The sequence below is a fragment of the Anser brachyrhynchus genome (assembly GCF_964034855.1).
Source record: "Anser brachyrhynchus genome assembly, chromosome: 19".
Lineage (NCBI taxonomy): Eukaryota > Metazoa > Chordata > Aves > Anseriformes > Anatidae > Anser > Anser brachyrhynchus.
Window position 1 is genome coordinate 640413 of NC_137712.1, and position 20417 is coordinate 660829.

At 38.1% G+C, this 20417-nt stretch overlaps 1 protein-coding gene across 1 annotated transcript in view; it reads right to left on the bottom strand.

Moving 5' to 3' along the window:
- The window catches only part of LMX1B (LIM homeobox transcription factor 1 beta), a 109153-nt gene that overhangs the window by 5761 nt on the left and 82975 nt on the right, over window positions 1–20417 (bottom strand). Inside the window, exons 3-6 of the mRNA XM_080561350.1 lie at window positions 6077–6309; window positions 2242–2420; window positions 1197–1274; window positions 727–793 (exon numbers count right to left, since the gene is read on the bottom strand). Of these exons, the coding sequence (XP_080417476.1) occupies window positions 727–793; window positions 1197–1274; window positions 2242–2420; window positions 6077–6309 (557 nt within the window). The remainder of the gene's footprint in view (window positions 1–726; window positions 794–1196; window positions 1275–2241; window positions 2421–6076; window positions 6310–20417) is intronic.

Sequence of the window (20417 nt, forward strand, 5' to 3'; positions counted from 1 at the left end):
TTATAACATCTAATGCCTGTTGATGCCAGCCTAATACTGCTAATTCAGCAACAGTACAATGATTCCCTAAGCTGGAGTGGATATCATGTTGAGCAATCAATAAGTGCTTCCTTGACAGCATGCAGAACAGCCTCATGTGCTGCTTATAGACCATGATCCTGAACACCAGGACAGTTTTGATGCTCTGTGTAAAGAAGAGGATATGAGGCTGCAGGGCCTTGGGATGCTGCTCCTTAACAGCATCCATGAAGAAGCAGGACAAGCCCTAGCACCTCTGTGCAAGTCCTGCCGAATGATCTTGGGCACAGGAGGGCAGCAGCAATGTTGATGCCCTTGCAGGCAGTCAGCAGATGCCCAGCTGTTCATGGTTCCCTTTCTTCATGAGAAAATAAAGCTAACTGGGGGATCTTCCTGGAGTGGGCCTCCAGGAGATTTCCTCCAGTGAAAGCTCCTCTGTACCACATATTTCTTCTAGGGAGGTGGTAACAGCTTCTGTGTAAGCACCTCCAGGGTCTGGCCCCATGGGAGGACTTCGGGATAACCCATGGCAAGCACTTGTACACAGCTTCTGTGTGTGCTTCCACAGATGATGGCGCACATTACCTACAGAGCTGTGAATGCCATGTATGGCTGTTCCAAGACATTATGCACCCATGTGGGAATGGCACTTTGAGAAATCCTGCAGATTCTTTTCCCCTTGCTTTACCTCCATCACAAATCACCTACCTTGCCCTAGTCGCTGGGAGTTTTGTTGCTCCTGCTGCTGCTGATGCCTTCGTGCTAGCTTTTTCATCTGAATAAAAGAGGAAGAACAGAACAATTTCATCGGTCTGAATGAAACATTTTCTTCCTTTCAAAATTCTTTGCAAATATCAAATCAATTAATACAGACCACTTATATTCATGCACACATCACTGTGGGTTCAGTTTATTTTCTAAGCTTAAACATTTCAGTTTCTACTTCATATTTGCATGCAAAATTTACTCCCAACATTGTGTTGCTTTGAGGACAAGAACTCAATGTTTATGTTTGAAAGTGGCCCTTCTCTTATGGATGTAGAAAGCAGAGAATGAAAAATGTGTATAGTTTAGTCCCTAGGATCTTTGTGATATGTACAACAACTCAGGGAGGAGAAAGGAATCTCTATTGCAGGACAATTTGTATTCTACATTTGAGAACATGACAAACAACCTACCTTTGCTCTTTGGTTTTGAAACCAGACCTGGACAACTCGCACACTGAGTCCTGTTTCAGCTGCTAGTGTTTCTCTGACCTGAAGGAAGAAATGTTTAATGATGTAATTTTTGAAATTATTATTATTATTATTTTACATCTAGTAAGTTACATTAAGAGAAAGATGTTTGTATTTACAATAAAAATTTCAGGTACAGAATTAATTTTTTTAAATCCCTCATATTTTTGCAGTTTGTGCAAGTTCTGCCCTTCATACCACTACCAGTTTCATAAATACTAAACAAATACTCTGATCTGTGTAAAATTATACTAACTCATTTCAAAACTTTTGTCTTACCCATAAATGAGTTCTGTATAAAAATTACAAATTTAGTATGAACACTTTTCATGTTTTTTAAGCAGAACTTGATACTTTAAAATGAAAACAAGGCACATTGCACTGTCCCAAGAGATATACTTTGTACATCTGCAAGAGAATGTCACTTTTTCCAACAATGACAATTTTGGGGATCCAACTCCATTTTTTCCCAATCAAATTTAGGAGGAAACGTTACCTAGGTGGCTTTTCAGACATTTGATTTTCATCAGCTTCATCATACCTTTCCCTAGCTGCTATAACTGAGATTAACACCATGGTTAATTTTCATGAAAAAACAGGACTGGAAGGACAAGTAGTGGGACTAGGGTTGTGCACCCATCTCGCTGGATAGTGACTCCCTCTGTGGTGGAAAGGAGAAGGGCACAAAGACCCTTGTTTACTACATGTTTTACAAGAAGCAAACAGCATTGCTCCACAGGAATCAGTCTAAGTTACATTCTGAATACCCAGAAATAACATTGTGCTGATCCCAAGCTACTAACTGCTTAAAGATAAGAAGGAATTTGGGTGAGTACTGCCATATGCTGGCCTGGTTTTCTACATTCACCACAGTGTACCCGATGCTGGCCTGGGAAGGGGCAGGGGCCTACGTGGACCTGTGGCCTGACCCTGTCACCATCACGGCCTGGTGTCAGAGCTTACTGGTGGTCCCTGATGATGCACCTACCTTCCTACAGGGCTTGGAAGACACTTCAAAGGATGCTTTGAATGCTCGTCTCTGCTGTGTAGTAAGTATTGTCCTTGGCCGTTTAGGTCTCCTTGGGTCTTTCCCATCGTCACTTCCTTTTCCTTGGGTTACTTGTCCTTTGGTGGGTTTAACATCTCCATCTTCATCATCACTTTTAACTGGTGAAAAATAAAAAGAATATAAAACCGAGCTTATTCCACCAAGATAACAACCTGTGTGAGAACTACTCTTCAGCTGCAAACTTGTCAACAGGTTCAACTATTATCCTATGTTTATTTGAAGACTTAAATTTACTTAAATTCTCTTAAATGTGTGTACACTGCCTAAATCAAATTTCACAAAAGCAGAAAAATGAGCTAAGTTTAAATTGAGGGCATGGGACTAACCAGGGGGTGGAAACTCAGAATGTGCTTCAGTATCTCCAGGAACCGGGCACTGATAGACTTGGTGCCTTTCCAGCATTTCTTGGTCTGATCTACCCTCACCTGCTGACACTTGCAGCCACACCAACTAGCTTTCCAACACTTTCCCTTCACAGAATAGCTGCATCTTCTCCTAGAGCACTAGTTTCGGAGAGGTGCTAGGGAAGCAAAACAGTGTAAATGCAAATATTCCCAAAATATCTTAAGGTCTGTTTCACTAAATATAGCGTAGATTCCAGTTATTGTTTTGAATATTTTGAAGCTCTGGAGATAATATTAAATATATTCTTTGCCCTCTCATTTCTGCATCCCATGGAAAACATCAGTATCCTTTCTCTGCATATTACAATGTGTCTACATGTGCATGCACAAATTTATCTTGCTTGGCAAATACAAATAAATATAGATGTGCCTGTGTAGAATAAATAGATTATTTGTATTTTCTATGGTTAGATTCTAAATATTCTTATGATCTGGTGATATGATGTGTGTTAGTATATTGTACTGGAAATTTCAATCTCAGTGGTAAAGTTTGAAGAGTAAGTATAAATTCTGATGTGAAAAACTTTTCAACATGGTATATTTTATTTTATCAGACTACTGTTTTTTTTTCTTCCAGAAAACATTAATATACTATTCTAGGGACTTCAGCCTTAAGAAACACGCTGCAATTTTGATATACTCAAAGATGACGTTTGGGGAATTAACAAATTAGACTTTAATTCATTTTAAGGTCTGATTATTATGTACCTAGCAATCTAATCACCTTTTACTTTAATAAGCATCTTTTTCCTAATGATTAAAGAGAAGTTCAGTCATTTTAATAACCATGACATTATTAACTTTCGAGCATGCCATTTCTAAGGAAAGGTTTGTGAGGATTAATATTGCTCATTGGAGAGTTACTTTTGTGTCCAATGGATAAATATTTGATTGGAGAAGGACACATACTCAGCCAGGGGTATGTGAGATCATTTGCTCTCACACAGGCATTTGTGAGATCTATGTTTTCAATGTATTAGACAATGGGAGATGAAACATCCCATTTAATTTGTTAACTTGTTTTTCAGGTTGGGTTTGGCTAACAGAGAATAATGGGGAAAAAAGCATCTCCAGGAGTAAGAAACTACCCCTTGCCTTGTGCCAAGTGAAAATGAAGTTGAAACCAAGCTTATTTTGTACTGCTTTGGCAGCGTACTGCCCATCTGATCACAAAATACAAAATCTAGTAGTGAAGGAGTACACATCTGTGCCAGATGTAGCCCTCAGACAGAGGCAGCTGGCAAACAGCAACCACCAGTCCCAGCATGGCACACTTGCACTTGCTGGCAAGAACAGCAGGGGAGGAGCAGGATTACCACACTCATCACTGCAGGACTGGGTACAGCCCTGCTCACTGGTCTTCTCAAAGGGGTTTGTCTGGGTACAGACAGCCTGCAGCAGGTTGCTGAAGCTGGTGATGGTAAAACACGCTGAAAGGCAAATAGGAAACTCACACACCTCAGGCAAATTCACAGAGACCAAACCCTGTGACATGAGATTTAGAAAGGCTCTGGCCCTGCACATCCTGCTGAGTCAGCAGTGACCTTTGTCTTACAGCGTTCATGACACAAAAATATAAATTTGAGCAATGTGGTGAATATGGCTCTCAGATTAGAGACTAAGTATAATTACTATTCCTAGTGAAATTGGAATAATGTATTTTCCCAAACTACAGGCAAACATTTGTGTTATTTGTATGCTTAATGGAATGGTAATTGTTGATTTTCTGAGACATTTTCTTGGGAAACAAATGAGCAATTATGATGACTGGCAGCAGTCTGCATACACACTGTCTCTAGTCTTGAACTCAGCCAGAGCACACTGCAATGCAAAGTTTCCAGTCTTGGTGAGTATACACAGCACAGGAAGGAGGAATCCTGTCTCTCCTGGGAATGCTTGAGCTTGACACCCAGTCCTCACTGTAACAGCAGCCAGATACTCTGGATTTTGGACTGGAGAACCCACATCCAGTGTGTGAACTGTTTATCCTGTGCAGTACTCTGCTCTCAGCCCCAGACAGACAGCAAGCATCTTTGCGCACCCTTTCAAAACTTCCCTTAGGAAGTGGGTGGAGGACAGGAAGTATTCATTTCTCCCTCACTGCAGAGAACTTGGGGAAAACACCCATCAGCTGCTGTCAGTTGTGAGGACTCCACTTCCTTCTTTAGGAGAAGGTAAAAGTTCTTTTTGCACAGTATGGTGATCCTCTGCCTCAGACCCCAGGCCAGGTGGTGCAGACTTGTAATCATACTGTTCAAACCCTAGGTCCCCATAAAGGGAGAGGTTACTTCGCACTGTAGACTAGCAGCAGTGCATTTTAATGAGGTATTGAACCTGTCAACCCTGGAACCTGGACAGTTCAAACCCCTTGAGTTTGCACTCATCAGGAACAGTGTAGGACCTGTAGGAGACATCCTTGACAATCCATAACAGGCAAGCTTCGCATGCCTCACTTCTGTACCACGTGTAGCACACAAACCATGGAGCAGCTATCCTTGAGTCAGTATGTAGATTGCCTCCTGGGTTTACACAAGAATGAAGCTCAGACACAAAATAACACATATAACACAAATGATCAGAAAGCATAGAAGAGACATACTACCAGAAAGAAGTCTGGGTGGAGATAAGGAGAGTCAAATATTGTATTTGAAATCATTCAGAGATGGGCTCCATGGTATTGCTTTTTATTCTTATTTTTGTTTTTGTGTGAGTCTCCTTGCCTGCTTTAACAGGAATTGATATGCAGACATCCTCTCCAAGTGTGCAGCCACAGTGGCTTCCTCTGCACTACTCATGCTATTGCTGGAACAAACCCATTTCTCTTTTTTTTTTTTTTTTTTTTTCAGATTCTTCTCAGTATGTGTATGTGGTACTTGTCATTTTCCTTAAAGTTAATGCCTGTGACTGGAAGAGAGAAATATATTTTGGAATACTCTGAAAAATCATGTTTTCTACTTTTGCCATTTTTGTACCTTACTGTTGAAAGTATATGTGCAGAAGATTCCCTGAAATCAGAGCAAATTTTTGGTGGAGGAAAGTATGCCTACACTTTAAACAAGGTCTTGGATATTTGAAGTCAGTCTGATTCACATGCTACATTCTCATAGAAAAACACAATCTTGACCAAAAATAAATAAATAAATAAATTTTTGCCCTTTACTAAGAGAGCAGCAAATTAAGTTAAGGAGAACAGACTGGGGATTTTCAGCTGTGCCTGCTAAGCGCTGTGAATTGCATGGGTGGCATCTGCGTATAGAGAAAGTAGATGTGTAAATGGATATACTTCTCTGTAAAAATGCTCTACAAACCTTTGTGGTTTTTCCAGCTGGGATGGAAGTGGGAAAGCTCACCTGAGTCTGAGTCGTCTGGGCTGACAGAGCTCAACAGGTCTTTCTCTTTTTCATAGTCACTTTTGCAGAGCAACTGCCCTTCCTTCAGAACAAATTCATCGCCTTTCCTCAGCTGTCGTTCACAAACACAGCAACAGAAGCAGCTTAAATGGTAAACACACTCCAGGGCTCTCATCACAAATTCTGTTGGGGCAATCTTTTCCATGCAGCCACTGCACTTGGCAGCAAACAGCCTGTAAGAAAGAAAGGCAGTAAAGTCAAAGAGAATGTCAGATCATACACTGCATGAATTTAAATACAACAAATTCTTCAACGTAACTACAGATCAGCTTGCCTCATACTTTAGTACACTGGGAAACTTGCATCCTTAGTCTTGGAAACATTGTAGGCATGCATTTTATTCAAATGTCAGTCACTTTGGATTAGAGATTTGTCTCACTGTTTTGTTCCTCTTCAGGATAAGAAACATTAAGGTGCTCTCAGAGTTTGGATAACTTTCTTCTAAACCAAATTTACTTAAATTTACTTTTTAGAAGAAGGCAAACAAAACAAAACGCTGATCTCTCTTTTTTTTATTATTATTATTATTTTTATTTTTATGTACAGGAGTTCTGATATCAGCACTTTAACCTATTCTGAATAGATTTCATGACTTGCCCTTTCTGGTATCGTCTGTCTCTGAGGAGGTTAACAGATGAACACAGAAAAAAGCGTGGAAGGTTATTGCTAATGCTGAGCAGAAGATGACACACACATGCAATCACACACATGCAACTGATAAAGAGAGGAGTGAAATAACATGGCTTTTCTTTGGATGTTGAGTTATTCCAGACCAACCTGTCTCCAAAGAGAATACTGTGCATTTTAAATGGTGTGAAACATCCTTTGGCAGAGACAGGCAGCGATACAATCTGCTAAATTACCACTATAATCACAGGCTCTGGAATATACGCTATATTCCAGACTAGTTCTTATTAAACCTTTATTAACCCCCTCTTTCATCCATCATTAATTTTCTAAGATAAAGTTTGAATGATTTAGATTAATTTTATTTTGCTTTTCTAATAGCAACTGGGAATCTCCCTAAGTGAGCTTTTCGGAAGAGGGCTGCTTCAAATAAAGATGAATAGCTAAGTTATGTCCCTGTATCACATAGTGGCTTTGGTAATTTGAAATTCAGTGTCTCTTATGGCAATACATCAAAGTGCAAGGTACATTAATATTTACATTTTTTAAAATAAAATTAACACAACTGCACCAATGCGTTCACAGGAAAAAGGAGATTCTACCTTTTAGGATGAGGTATGCTGCTTTCTTTTTCATCCTCAGAATTATCTTTTTTTTTTTTTTAATTTTTATTTTTATAAAAGGCAAATATCATCAATTTTAGAAGACACAGTCTGTGGTAGCTACTGAGTTCTCCAAAGCTTCCATTTTGTCTGAGCTGAGAAAATACAGCAAAATGGCAACCACTAGCTCTTCAGAAAAGCAGAGTCACAAAATGGGTAAGAGGGAAAAGAAAATGTAAATACATTTGCATACTGCATCCAAAGCAAGGTGGAGTGCCCAAGACCTTGTGTGTTTTTTACATTTGTATCTTTTGATCTGATGAAAGAGATCTACTCTATTAACCTTGCTGGTTTGGTGTATATCTTTGCACAATCACGGCTACAACATGACAGATATGCACTGCACAAGTCATACAAGGGACACTTAGCAACTCCTTTTTGGGTATATAATGAATTAAATCTATTAAAGGAAAATTGATGTCATGCAGGACCCACAGCCACTGCTGGTATATAGGCCATTTAATTTCCTGCAGTCTATTGTGTTTGCCTATATGTTTGGGTTTTTTTGCTCTTACATACAAACTTTAAGAGAGGAAAATATGATTTTATGTTCTAACTAGTAAGCATCACAAAAATATTACAATGTCTTAGCTAGTAAATTCCTATGCAGGAAATATTTCTATTTATACATAATAACATATCTGAAAGGATTAAAATACAATGGGAAAAAAAGAGCAAACAGATTTTAAGCACTTAAAAAAGTTGTTTCTATTTAACTTCTTAAACCTATTTGACTCAGTTTAATTAAGCTTGTATCTTTTGTTTGAAGACTGTTGTGATGATGGAGCACACTTAAAGAATCTGAAGATTAGCAAATCTGGTGTGAAGGCATCCGGCTCCCCTAACTGGCATCAGTTCATTTATACTAGTGTGACAGTTAACCTGTGTACGCTTCAGTAAAATTCAATGGATGGCTATCAGGAGGGATGGGACAGACCCTACATGTGGTAACAGCTCTGATGGGCTGCAGATGTAACAGCCTGACCGAGAAATGCTGCTGCCATTTCTGTTTCTACAGTTTCCAGGTTCCTGACTTCATTTGCATTTCAAATCAGTGCTTTTGGTATGAGAAATCTTAGAAGGAAAGTGACCGTGATCCTGCACTGTGATCTGTCTAAAACCCTTTGTGATACTGCTGTGATAATGATGATAAAACTCCAGCACTGTGGTCATGCTGTTAATAAAAATAATGCTGAGTGATCAGTGTACTTCACACGGAGGTTTTCCACAGAAAGAGTTAATGTAGGATGTCTGCTCCACCAAGCTCCTTTGTAGGCAGACCACAGAAGCCAGACTCTTGACAGATACTGAAAGCATAAGGACTTTTTTCTCTTTGAAAGAATAAACTAGCAGAGATGCTGGCTCCAAGAGATCATGCAGTAAGTCTTTCTGGGCCAAACTATCCGTACTGCAGATCTGCTGGACCAGCACACAGCCCTGTGTGGGTGGCAGCCATGGGACTGCGCCCCAGCACAAGGCGAGCCCAGGTAGGAAGCAGCTAGCAGGCAGAAACCTTCCTGCTTTGCCACCTGAGTGCAGGAGAAAGGGCAGCTTCCCTTGGAAAGGCTGCGGGAACCAGGGCACAGAAGGCCTGCTACGGCTCTTTTGCAGAGGGGACAGCACATGAGTGGTTCAGTGCCTCTGAAGCTGGGGCTGGACTAGTATTGCAATAAATGGTGTATTGCATTAGTTAAGACAGCAGCAGTCTTCAGTTTTCTCCCAAGCAAACTGCAAAATCTGCCACCATCCAATTAAAGTCAAAACATAAAAATAATACTGTTTAGAAATAATTTTAAGTAGGAAAGCATACACTGCCCCTTCACCTTTCTTCTAACTGGAACATAGAAACATTCTTTCTTCTTATCCTTGTGCTATGGTGTGTGTTGTTTACCTGATTAGTGTCTTCTATGTCATATTGCTTTATCAAGTGCTTTTTTCTCTTTTTTCCACAAAGTAAAAGATGTCCAACACAAATAGAATATAGTTCATGTTATTTATTGGCAATTGACTATTGCCAGAAAGGTGGTGCTTTCACAGTAATGTTTCCAAATGCAGTCTTTTAGTTATAATGAATTACATTATTGTCAATGTAATATTAGATCATTCAAATTAACAGTTATATTTGTCTGACAATACTACATAAACTTCATATCTCTAAATTGTCCTTTGTCAACATAATAAAAAGTCATAATCTGTACTCAGATACTGTTTGCATTATAACATGCACTCACACAAATTGAACTGTAGTGGATTTAATTCTGTGATTATAAAATTTTCATTAAATTTATCTTATAAAGTGTTTATTGGTATTTTTTCAGCTTCCAGAAAGTAATCCAGGGTTATGCACTTTTTTTTTTTGCACAAGGCAGTCTCACAACAGGAAACTAATCTTGACAAATGACCAGTCTTTGATATCTGTGACCTAAAACACTGCTCATTAGACTGTTCATTTTATAAACGAATGGTAATAAACCTGTTGAGAAGTGTAGGATAGCAGGAATACTTTACAGATCACCCCTTTGCAGCTTTTAATCAAAGCAATACATTTGATGGGGAGCATGCAGATATTATGTGCTGAGACAAAGACTGTCTTACTCAACCATATTTAAAGAAATATTTCTTTTACTTTCTATACTTTTTTTTACAAATAATTTGCATAACTCTGGCTTTTTACCCCCCCCCCCGTCTGATTATCTCCAGCTCTCCTAAGTTAACGTCAAACCTCAAAATCCTTGGACTTGTTAAAGTATGTGGAGAGTGGAAATCAAATGCCTTTATTAGAAGCCCCAGGAAATCTCTGACTCCTAAGCACAACGAAAACATTCCAAAGAAAATTGTTCAAAGAGGACAAAGGAGAAAAGCAGAACAAGAAAACCTTGTTTTGAATCAATGATTGCAAGAGTTTTATAAATAAATTCTGTTGCCTGGACAATTTTGAAAGACAACTCAATAAGTTTAGGAGTTTTTAAGTGTGTTTGTCTCTATGACTGAAATACTTAGGGGATTCAACTGAGCTAAAGCTTGGAACAATGGCCTGTTTGTCCATTCAAGTATTTGTAACAATCACTGTGAAGCAAATTCACAGTACTAGATATCAAAAAATATTCACTATTTTAAACTGGGTGAACTTACCAAATTGATTTTGCATATATTTTGGGGGCAATGAAAACAGTAAGACGTGGTCCTGTCTTTAAACAGTAGATGAAAATGTTCACTAGCGGAAGAGGCCATAAAGATTTTATTTGGTAGAATATCCCTGTGAAGTCAGGATGAATCAGCAATCCTTAGGAACAACCACAGTTACATGATCCGTTGTGCCTTCCTGCATGGGCACAACCATCTGGTGTTTAGTGTACTACTGATTTATTATCTCTTGCGTAGCTATCTTGCTGTAAGTTTGACCCTGCTATGCTCCTGAGAATCACTGTTCTGCTGTTTACTCTTACAATATCCCAACATCCCACCCTTTACCTTTCTATTGCTCACACAGGTCCTTCATTTCCTCCTGTTGTTGGCAAATACATTTTAATTGTTTTATTATAACTAATTTAATCTGTGCTGAGTGATCTCAATGTACTATATGAAATTTGCTGTTCATATTAAGTGTGGTTCAAGAGGTTTGTTATATAGAACAGAGGTATAAAAATAGACTAATTCAGTCAGGTTGTTTATTTACTGGACTTCTGCCATGAAGCAGTAAACAGGAAGTTATTAAGTCACCTTTGATATATGTGAGAGGACAGATGCTGCCATCTAATTATCTGAAATGTTAAATCATTTTCCTTTGCATTATTCTGATATTGTGTGTTGCAAGAAACCACAGCAGATACCTGCCTTTTCTTTACTTAATAAATATGCAAAGATGATGGTCATGAGCTTTTGTAAATATTGTAGATACGGTCTTAAACCCTGACGCTTTTCTTTCTGATAATAGCTGGTATATGACATCCCTATCATGCCTATATATACAACTGGGAGTTCACTTGGCACTCAAATAGTAAAAAAGTATGTTAGAAATGAAGTAAAATATCTTATGCTTTTCACACAACTAAGTTTAATTAAGAGAAGAAATTAAATTACTAATGAATGACATCCATTACTTGTTCTTCAAAAAACATTTTGATACTTCTGTGTTCTTTAGATGACATGGATTGGGGAAAATACTATGCATGTTTTTTTCAAGCATAAGACTTGAACATTTCTGTAGCATCTTACAGCTCATGGGTGCACATAAAAAAAAGAAAAACTTGCTGGCTACACTAAATTCTGAACATTAAAAACATCTCGAGTGCACCAAAGTAGAACAGAAATATTATAATTTTATGCTTTGGAAAAAAAAAAGAAAAGAAAAAAGAAACCATTCATTTTAAATATTTCCCAGCAGAAAAAATAATTACATAGTTTATTAAAGTCAACTTCATAGATGAATCTTCAGTAAAAGAAAACTAATTCCATTTCACTGAGTATTAATAAAATGTACAAAAATGCAAAATTTAAAAGTTTCTAGAAAAAATGTATATAGAGAGAACCTAAAACACACACACAAAAAAAACACCTTTTTTCTAGAGGGAAGACTGAAAAAAAGTATTTATTAATCCTCTATCCACAGGTGCTGTATTAAGAATACCACCTACTGATGAACACTTGCGTTTAAAGCTATGCTTCACAAAGTGCAAGTGGATTCCTAGATTAAAATGTGGCACCGAGGTACCTTTTTTCCCCGTGAACATTTGACCTGTATTTTTTACACGAAATGCTGTACTGCCACCCAAAAGCAACCTAACAGATAAAATAATGATGGAGACAACGCAGTCCCATGCTATGCATGCACGTGCTTTGAGGCTGGCAGGAGCTCGAGCCCATGTGTTACCAGAGAGCTACAGTCCTATGATGCTCTGCACACTGAGCACTGGTCCTTTGTACCTTCATCAGCCAGCCTGACCCACACAATGACTTGCATAAGACACACTGCTAAAATACTGCCCTCTGCTTGAGATTTCCTTCCTACTGGAATAAAAGGAAGAGGTCCCATTTGTGTGAACAGGAACAGAATTTGGTCCATTTTCAGCATCTGCCAAGGCTTTGGGCACTGGGATGACAGCATTGCAAGAACCTCTGTGCCCTACAGCACTGTGAGCTGGACCAGCAACACCAGCCTCTGCTCTTGCAAAAGGCACAGCTACTGAAGACTCTCCACCCGGGTGAGTTTCCTCTCCCTACAGCTGCCCCTTGCACGGCCACTGCTCTCTGCCTGCATGCGAGGAGCTGAGCCCAGGCCTCTGGCCCCCTCTGCTGCTGCTGCCATTGGCAGAGGGGAGCGTGCACTCCATGGCCCCTTGGGCTCTTCCTGCTGATGGCTCCAGGATTGAACTCACAGTTCCAAGATGAATGAAAAAGATGCAACTAACGGATTCAGTAAAACATGTAAGGATGCCTATAATTCAACACCGCCATGCAAAAGCAACTTGCTGAAGTAGGGACAGAATGAATGGAAAAGTTGCATCTTCCTTAACTATAAAGTAAAACATAAAATGTAAAGTGCAGAGGAGTTTCTTGCTTCAAGCGGAATGTGACAGAACGGATTCTTCTCTTTGCTTAATTTTCATCCCTTAATTGACCACTTTGTTCAATGCCTTCTATCACTGCCATGCAGCTCTATTTTATAGCATTTTTCCTTACAACACTTTGATGGAAAAATTTATGAAGAATCGAATTATTGCTGTTAGAAGGGAATTAAAACAATTTTTCATTTACAAAGTCACTGATATTGCTCTACTGTGCTCCACCTTTGGGAATCCAATTGCTCTTCCCAGCTTCTCCCATTCCTCTTTATAGCATGGCAATTGCACTGTACAGATTATGGCTGCAATTTTCTCCTAATCTGTTCTGGAGAATATAAACTGTTATAAAAGTTAAGGGCTCCAACTGAATTGATAAAGTCAGGGCTGCAATTAGAAGCCTAATAGATTAACAAATACGATGATTTTGTTAGAATTATAATTTTACGCAGCACAAACATTTGGGAAATAATGTTATTTTGTCTTTGAATTAAAAACAGGGTAAACAGGCTTCTGTTGTGCTTTTCGTTTAACATTAATTATATCAAAGTGCTATGAAAGCATAATAGGTGCTGGGGTGTTTGTATTTCTGCTGGATCTCTGCTGAGCAAGTTCATTATTGACAACCAGCATTTTTTACTTTTTTTCTTTCTTTGGATTCACATTCAGTTATTTACACATATTAAACTAAATCCATCTTTATTCCCTACCTGTACAAATTCATTGATTTTCAAGTGCATGAAATGACTTATACTGTGTACAGTGGAGGCCTTATTTCATAAAATAGATCTGTGAGGGCTTTCTTCAGTGCATTGAATATTCACTAGTCTGATGAGAAGTCTTATCTTTCTTCTTCTCTAAGTGGCACACTGAATTTACAGTTTCCGTTGAATTTACATTGCCAACAACAAAGTGAAATTCTTCTAATATAATTTTTATATAAAAATTGACCCTAAAGGCCCTATAAGCAGGGGAACTGTACTGTTGGTGATTCACTGTTTTGGCCTTCACTTTTAAAGAAAAAAATAGTAATGTCAAAGCAATTCAAATGTAATTTTTAAGTTATTTCTTGGCTGGCAAGAACTTAGGGAAAGAATGTACATAGGGCCTTTCGTCTCAACAAAGCATTAATAGGAAGAAACATTATTTGCCAGTAAAAAACAAAACAAAACAAAACAAACTAACTTCCGGTGCCTGCTGCACTGATGCTGTACAAGAGCTTGTGCCCAAACCCATCAGCACAGCCAATTTAGAAACTGATTTGCAAGGGAAAGATACCTTAGTCCTGTGGTGTTAATGTCTTTACAGTGGGGGGTCTATTGCCAGCTTCTCCAAACTCATCAACACAATCTATTATTAATACCCAGAAAGGCTTTATAGTATCTTTATTGCACAAGGCAATGAGAGCTCTGTGGTGTAATCTGTTATCTATATTGCAAAAACATGTGAAATAAAACAAAACATAGACACTTCATAAACAAAATGTTTCATCTGTTACATCTCTCTGCCTCTCCTATATATAAAGCAGTAGGGTGCAGGAAAAGCATTCAGAGAGATTTGCTGTTAGATGTGGGACTGCCTTCTTTTTAAATTTTATTTGCAATGTGATAAACCTTAGTCTGAATGAAAATTTCTGCTTCTTTTACTGAGATGAAAAAGTTCAGATGTTTGCAGAATTAGGCTGTCTTTTATTTGTAGAGCAAAGGGGTTTAGGAGCAAAACGCAGCATCTGAAAATCCTAAAGATAAGCTCTTCATGTCGTAGCCATGAGCTGGCAAATGCAATTTAAGGATGTAACTGTGGTGGGATGATGGCCGAGGCCCCTGCAGCGGCAGGACCAGGTATTTATATCAGGGGCATTGCCATGGCAGAAACTGAAGAATTTGTCTCCAGTAAACAGCAGCAAAAAGAAGTGCCCACTGGCATTTCCCTGGAAGCAATTATTCCTTTGAGAATCATTGAAGAACAGAATTTGAGTGGAGAGCTGGCTCTCTTCTGCTATTATCTAAACATCTATATTTTATATGAAAAGACCAGAATTATCCTACACTTAGTCTGTAGGGATAGACAGTATTAGAAATATCATTTAACAGCAGATAAGTAAATACAGTTAAAAATCCAAGAATATTTTGTTTTGAATAAATAGATTGTAATAAAAAGATGGATATAGAAAGGGAATAAGAGGAATAGTTTTGTTTAATACTTGATGCACATATGTTTGCAACACAGCAAGAATAATAATAAATTAATAATAATAATAAAAAAACTTAACACACTGGCCTGTGTCTTAGTTCCCAAATGCCCTTTTATTTTCTTTGCCTGTTGAAAATAAATTGTTCTTTTGTAGTGTTTCTCTTTTCAGTCAGACTGTCAGCTATTATTTTTCTATTTCCTTTTTTTGTCACTTTGCATTATTTTTGGTGCTGTAATTCCCATTTGTTCCCACTCCTATCTTCCTGTCTCCCATTGTTCTACTTTTTAATCCCCAGTTTTACTCTTCTTCGGCTCTTTTTTGGCCCATTCCCAGTAGGGTCTGAGAAAATACCCAGGCGTGACTCCCTGCTATAGCAACCACACCTCCCCAGGAAAGCCACAACAATCTCTTCTGGACGAGGAAAGTCTTTCACAAGCTGGCAGCAAAAGTAAATCCTTCTTCAAGGAACAAGAAGGATTAGCAGAGAGCAGTGGGCTGCAGACTTAACCCTACCCCTCATTTCTTTAGAGCACCAGTCACTCAGAACCCTGCTGTGATGTACAATTAAACAGAACGAAAAAAAATCCTGAATGACACAAGAGCCGGATTGTGTAAAGGTTTAATTCCACTTTAATACCTTTCCAAGTTCAGAACTCAAAGATAGCAATTTAACCCAAGAATCTCCATCTGAACATGAAAAGTTGCTGTTTATCTTACAAAAGTCCCCACCATATTCTGCTGTAAATCATGCTCTATTAGCTTGACCTTTAATGGATGAAAACTTTTTTTTTTCCAGCAATCATCTCACAGTTTCTCTTTACTGTCCTTCCCCCACAAAATTCAATCATCTGATAATACAAATCAGCAAAACCAAGTGTCCACTGGCATTTTCCAGGAGTTTTTTTTTTTTTTTTTCCTTTGGAAAAAAGAAGACTGTTGAGAAAGGAAAAGGAACACTGGTATGAAAAAACAAAAACAAACAAATAGAAACCCTAAGGTGACTAAGGGTGTGTCCATAAATGCCTAGGAAGGATAACTTATTCTCGTAATATGGAATCACTATTATTAACATCAAGTCAGTTACACATTACTAATACTATGATGCAAAATACATAGCTCTTTCAATACAGGCTTTTTTGAAGGCTCCAAATATCTGATTCATCCTTTTTTATGTAAATGAACATACTTGTCTAATTATTCTAATATGAATGATTACTCTACTTGCTCTCTAAACTGAATTCTTGATTAACGGTGAGCTACCAAAATCTACAAGCTTCTGTAAGGCCAAATACGTTCAATAGCCCTAAAGACTAAGTCCTAAAGACTTAGCTATCAGCATCTGTAGTTGTATTTGGTATACGAGACTGCCTAAACACATACATAAAGATCACCATCAACATGTAAGGCCCTGTTGCATGCCCAGATCCTTCTTTTGCCTGGAACATTAACATAGGTTTTAAGTTATTCCAGCAGTTAAACATATCACACAGGACCATTCTGTATGTGTGAAAATTAAATCCCTTAAGATACCAACAACATTATTAGGCATGCAAAGGCGATTATGCTCTTAATCTCACAAGACTGAAAGGTTTGTCTAAACATTTTATTAACTTTTTTTTTTTTAATTAAATGAAAACTAAGTAGGACAAAGCTGGACAATACTGCTCATTTTTTGGTTTTGTGTATGTATGCATAGTACACACATGCAAATATGCATCCAAAGAGGAAAAAAATAGAGATGCCTGTTATGGAGGAGGTGTACAAAGTCACCACCTCATTATATCAATATGACATTCCTTTCTTTTGGTATTGATTGAAATTGTTCTATAAAAGCACTGAAATGTCCCATGGTATTTCTGAAAGTTGTGTAAATGTTCCCCAAAATTCGGTGCGCTGTTGAATAATTGGCTGAAAAAATCCTGCTCTGGCTGCACTGTCCTTTCTTCAAAGTTTATGAACTATTATTTATTTTTTTAAACATAATATTTGCTGTAATAGAAAGAAATTTACTTACCCATAATTCTGAGGTTAAGATCATCTGCTAAAGATAAATACAGGATGAGAAGCTTTGTCAGTTTTTGCTTCAAGTACTAAAAAAATAAAAAGAGCTACTTTGATACCAACAGTACTAAGACTGGATCTTCATTCACAAGGAAGAAGACTTTAAAAATGTCTGGCTTCACTGAGGGATCTGTCCTAAATCTGTTTTCTACTGTTCCCTCAAAGAATCAACATTAAAAGTGTTGATAGCATTTTCTCTACTTGCTGCTGGAAGGAAAATGATTACTCTTTTGGATCTCACATCAACACAAGTCACAAAACAGCTTGCATTGGAAATTTTGCAAATTCCACAGAAAACAACCCAGTACATGGCTATGTCCTGCTACCTGCTATGTTGGACAAGTCAGGTGGTCACACATCAGGGGCACAGCTGATTTACACATTTCTCTTGTTCTCTTTTCACTAACAATAGGCATTAAAATATTTAAGATGGCTTCTAGCATTGCACCAACCAGGCAGGAAATGTAGAAGCTTGGGTGTACAAGTTAATGAAATATGGTTGGGTGAACATAAGCTCTTCATTTAGAAAATAACAGTTACTGCTGCAGTTTCTTTGTACCTACTTTATGAAAGTCATAAACTCTCCAAAGAAAAGCATGATCTATTTTACTCTGATGGTCTTTGACTCTCTCTCACTACCTGCTGGCACAGTTAGAAAGTATGAACTGCCTTTGAACAGATCAGGACCAAGTTAAAGTGTGACAACATCTTAAGCTTTCTCCACATGTTGCCAATGATTTCCAACTAAAGATGTTACCCTCATCACTTCTGCCACAATGATAAGAATCTATAGCCCACTCACTTGAGGAGATAAAAGCAGTTTAGCTGTAAGTATAAAGAGTATAAAGTGACTTGTGAAGCTGAGTGTCTGGCCGTCCCTACCTATCTGATTTTTCCTTCTACAAAGAACAAAATCGTTATCATTAGGGACTTAAGCTGCTTTTTATTTTGAGACAAAAAGAATACTGTTTATTGGCATCCAACTCAAACCAGCTGTAAACAGTTGCTTTGATGAAGCAGCAGCTACAACTTCAATATGCCTGAAGGCACATACCCACTGAGTGTCAATCATTAAAGGAAGAATGTAAGGTGTATACAGGGTCAAAAGAAGGCCAAGGGACATTTAAGACCTCAGGGATCCTGGATAGCCTGTTTGCTGTTCAGAATCGAAAGAAATTTTTAAACTATTCTGCTGTAGGACCTTTATTTCAAGAGACAATTCTATGGCTAGGCTTAACACTGAGCTTACTCACAGAAGCAGTAGGCTTGTACTGTTAGGCTTCTCTCCCTAATGTGACTGTGGAAGTAACATGATGAACTTTGATTTGACAGAGCCTAAACGGCTATACAATGCTGTACCTTGTTACGTACTAAGGATCCACATGAAAGACTTTTACAGCATAAGTTCTGCTGTTTTCTGTAGATATTTGAGCCACAGATGTGCAGGGCGCTTCAAATAATTTTAATTTTTATATTAACACTTCTCATAACTTATCTCTTTTATCAAAAATCAGTTTAATGACTGTAATAATTATTTAACTTAAAGATACCCCACCAGTCATTTTGCTGTGAGAAGTATAAGGTTGTTATAGAATTAAAGGTAAAATGGGAGAAAAATCAATAAAAAAAATAATTAAAAATAACTTCTAGAACCAACAGCAATAGCTCTGTCATGAAACAGGTCTCTACAGTTATAAATTCTCTTGTTATTAGATACGTACTATGAAAAAGCCCAAACCTGAGGACAACAGTCAGACTGCCTAGACAATTCACAAATTCTGTCTGGAAAATAGGAGATCTTGAATGTAAACTTGGAAGTGGTTCATCAGAATAAAGGAAAATAGTCTCATTTTGTCATACTGCTCACTCTTGAAGTGCTAGCTCTTTTCTGTTTCCTGTCCAGTTACTACTGTAATCAGTCCTAAATTAGGTCTCAGGCAAATAAATGCACTAATGGGGTGGGTTTCCTAAATATCCCTGCTTGTTCACATTTCATTTTAAGGTCTTTATTTGGACAATAGTATCTACCAAATGCTTTCAAAACACAAAAAATATGCAAATCCTGACCACAGAAATGTAAACTTTAAAGAAGTGTTAGTGTTTAACAAGTGAAATTGAAATGGCAGTTGTTGTACCCTTAACTTCTCAGATGCAGTCAAACACAAGCAAAAAGCCAAAAACAAACAAAAACGCACACACACAAAACACAACTTCTTACAGCGTGAAATTCCTTACTGAGAATCTATCTCCATTCTTTTCCTAGTATGGATTACATCGCCCTTACTTCACCAAGTAAGGTTTCCCTTGCAGGTAGGGAAGAGATTTGTCTGAAAATGGGTAAGTGGAAGAGGGCATGCTCCATCAGAAAGTTCCCTTAGGGTGTCCTTCATGAAGGACCCTCACAACAGCACCAGCTGAGAGATCATTTCCTACTTTTAACCACCAGCTTGAAAGAAGATGAAGTTGACTATAGAGATCTTATGCACTGTTGGGGCTAAATGCTGATGAAGCAGAAAGGACGTGCTATGAGCTAGGACATGACAGTTCTACAGGACAAAGAGCAGGTAACAATGTGTAAGCTCTTAGCACAGACTTGCTGTTCACCAACACAGCTACTACTCTTACTGCAAAGAAAAAATTGCCCGTACCTGGAAAGCAAAGCCATTGGTGACAAGAGCAGCACCCAGTAACAGCTATTGAAGAAAAGCAAATGATCCTTGTGTTTACCGGGAAAAGAGCTTTTCAGACCCAGATCAAAAGAGAATATATAGCTCCAAACCTCCTCAGGTTTCCTTGAAGAATCTGAAGTTTGTGTGTTGAGAGCCAGGTGCTGTGAGCAGCTCCAGGGCTGTTCAGTTGTCAGGTGGCTGTTTTCCACCCAGAGGTGAGATTTTCAGTGCAGTCCTAATTCTGATTGGTTATAATGTTTACAAGATATGTGAAAAGCTTCCACCCAAGGACATCAAGAAAGAATAGCAGGCACCCACTGCATTAGGCCAAAATACAGCAAAGGATTATTTCTGTGCCAAATGCCTATACTTATAACAAGGACAAAATATTTTCATCTCCTTTGACAGCTGATTTTTGAAAAACAGAAAAGGAACTTGATGCAAGTTCTTAAAATAAGTTAAAAGACTTACATTTACTGCAGTGGTTTGTATTAGTCTCTATAGCCTGGA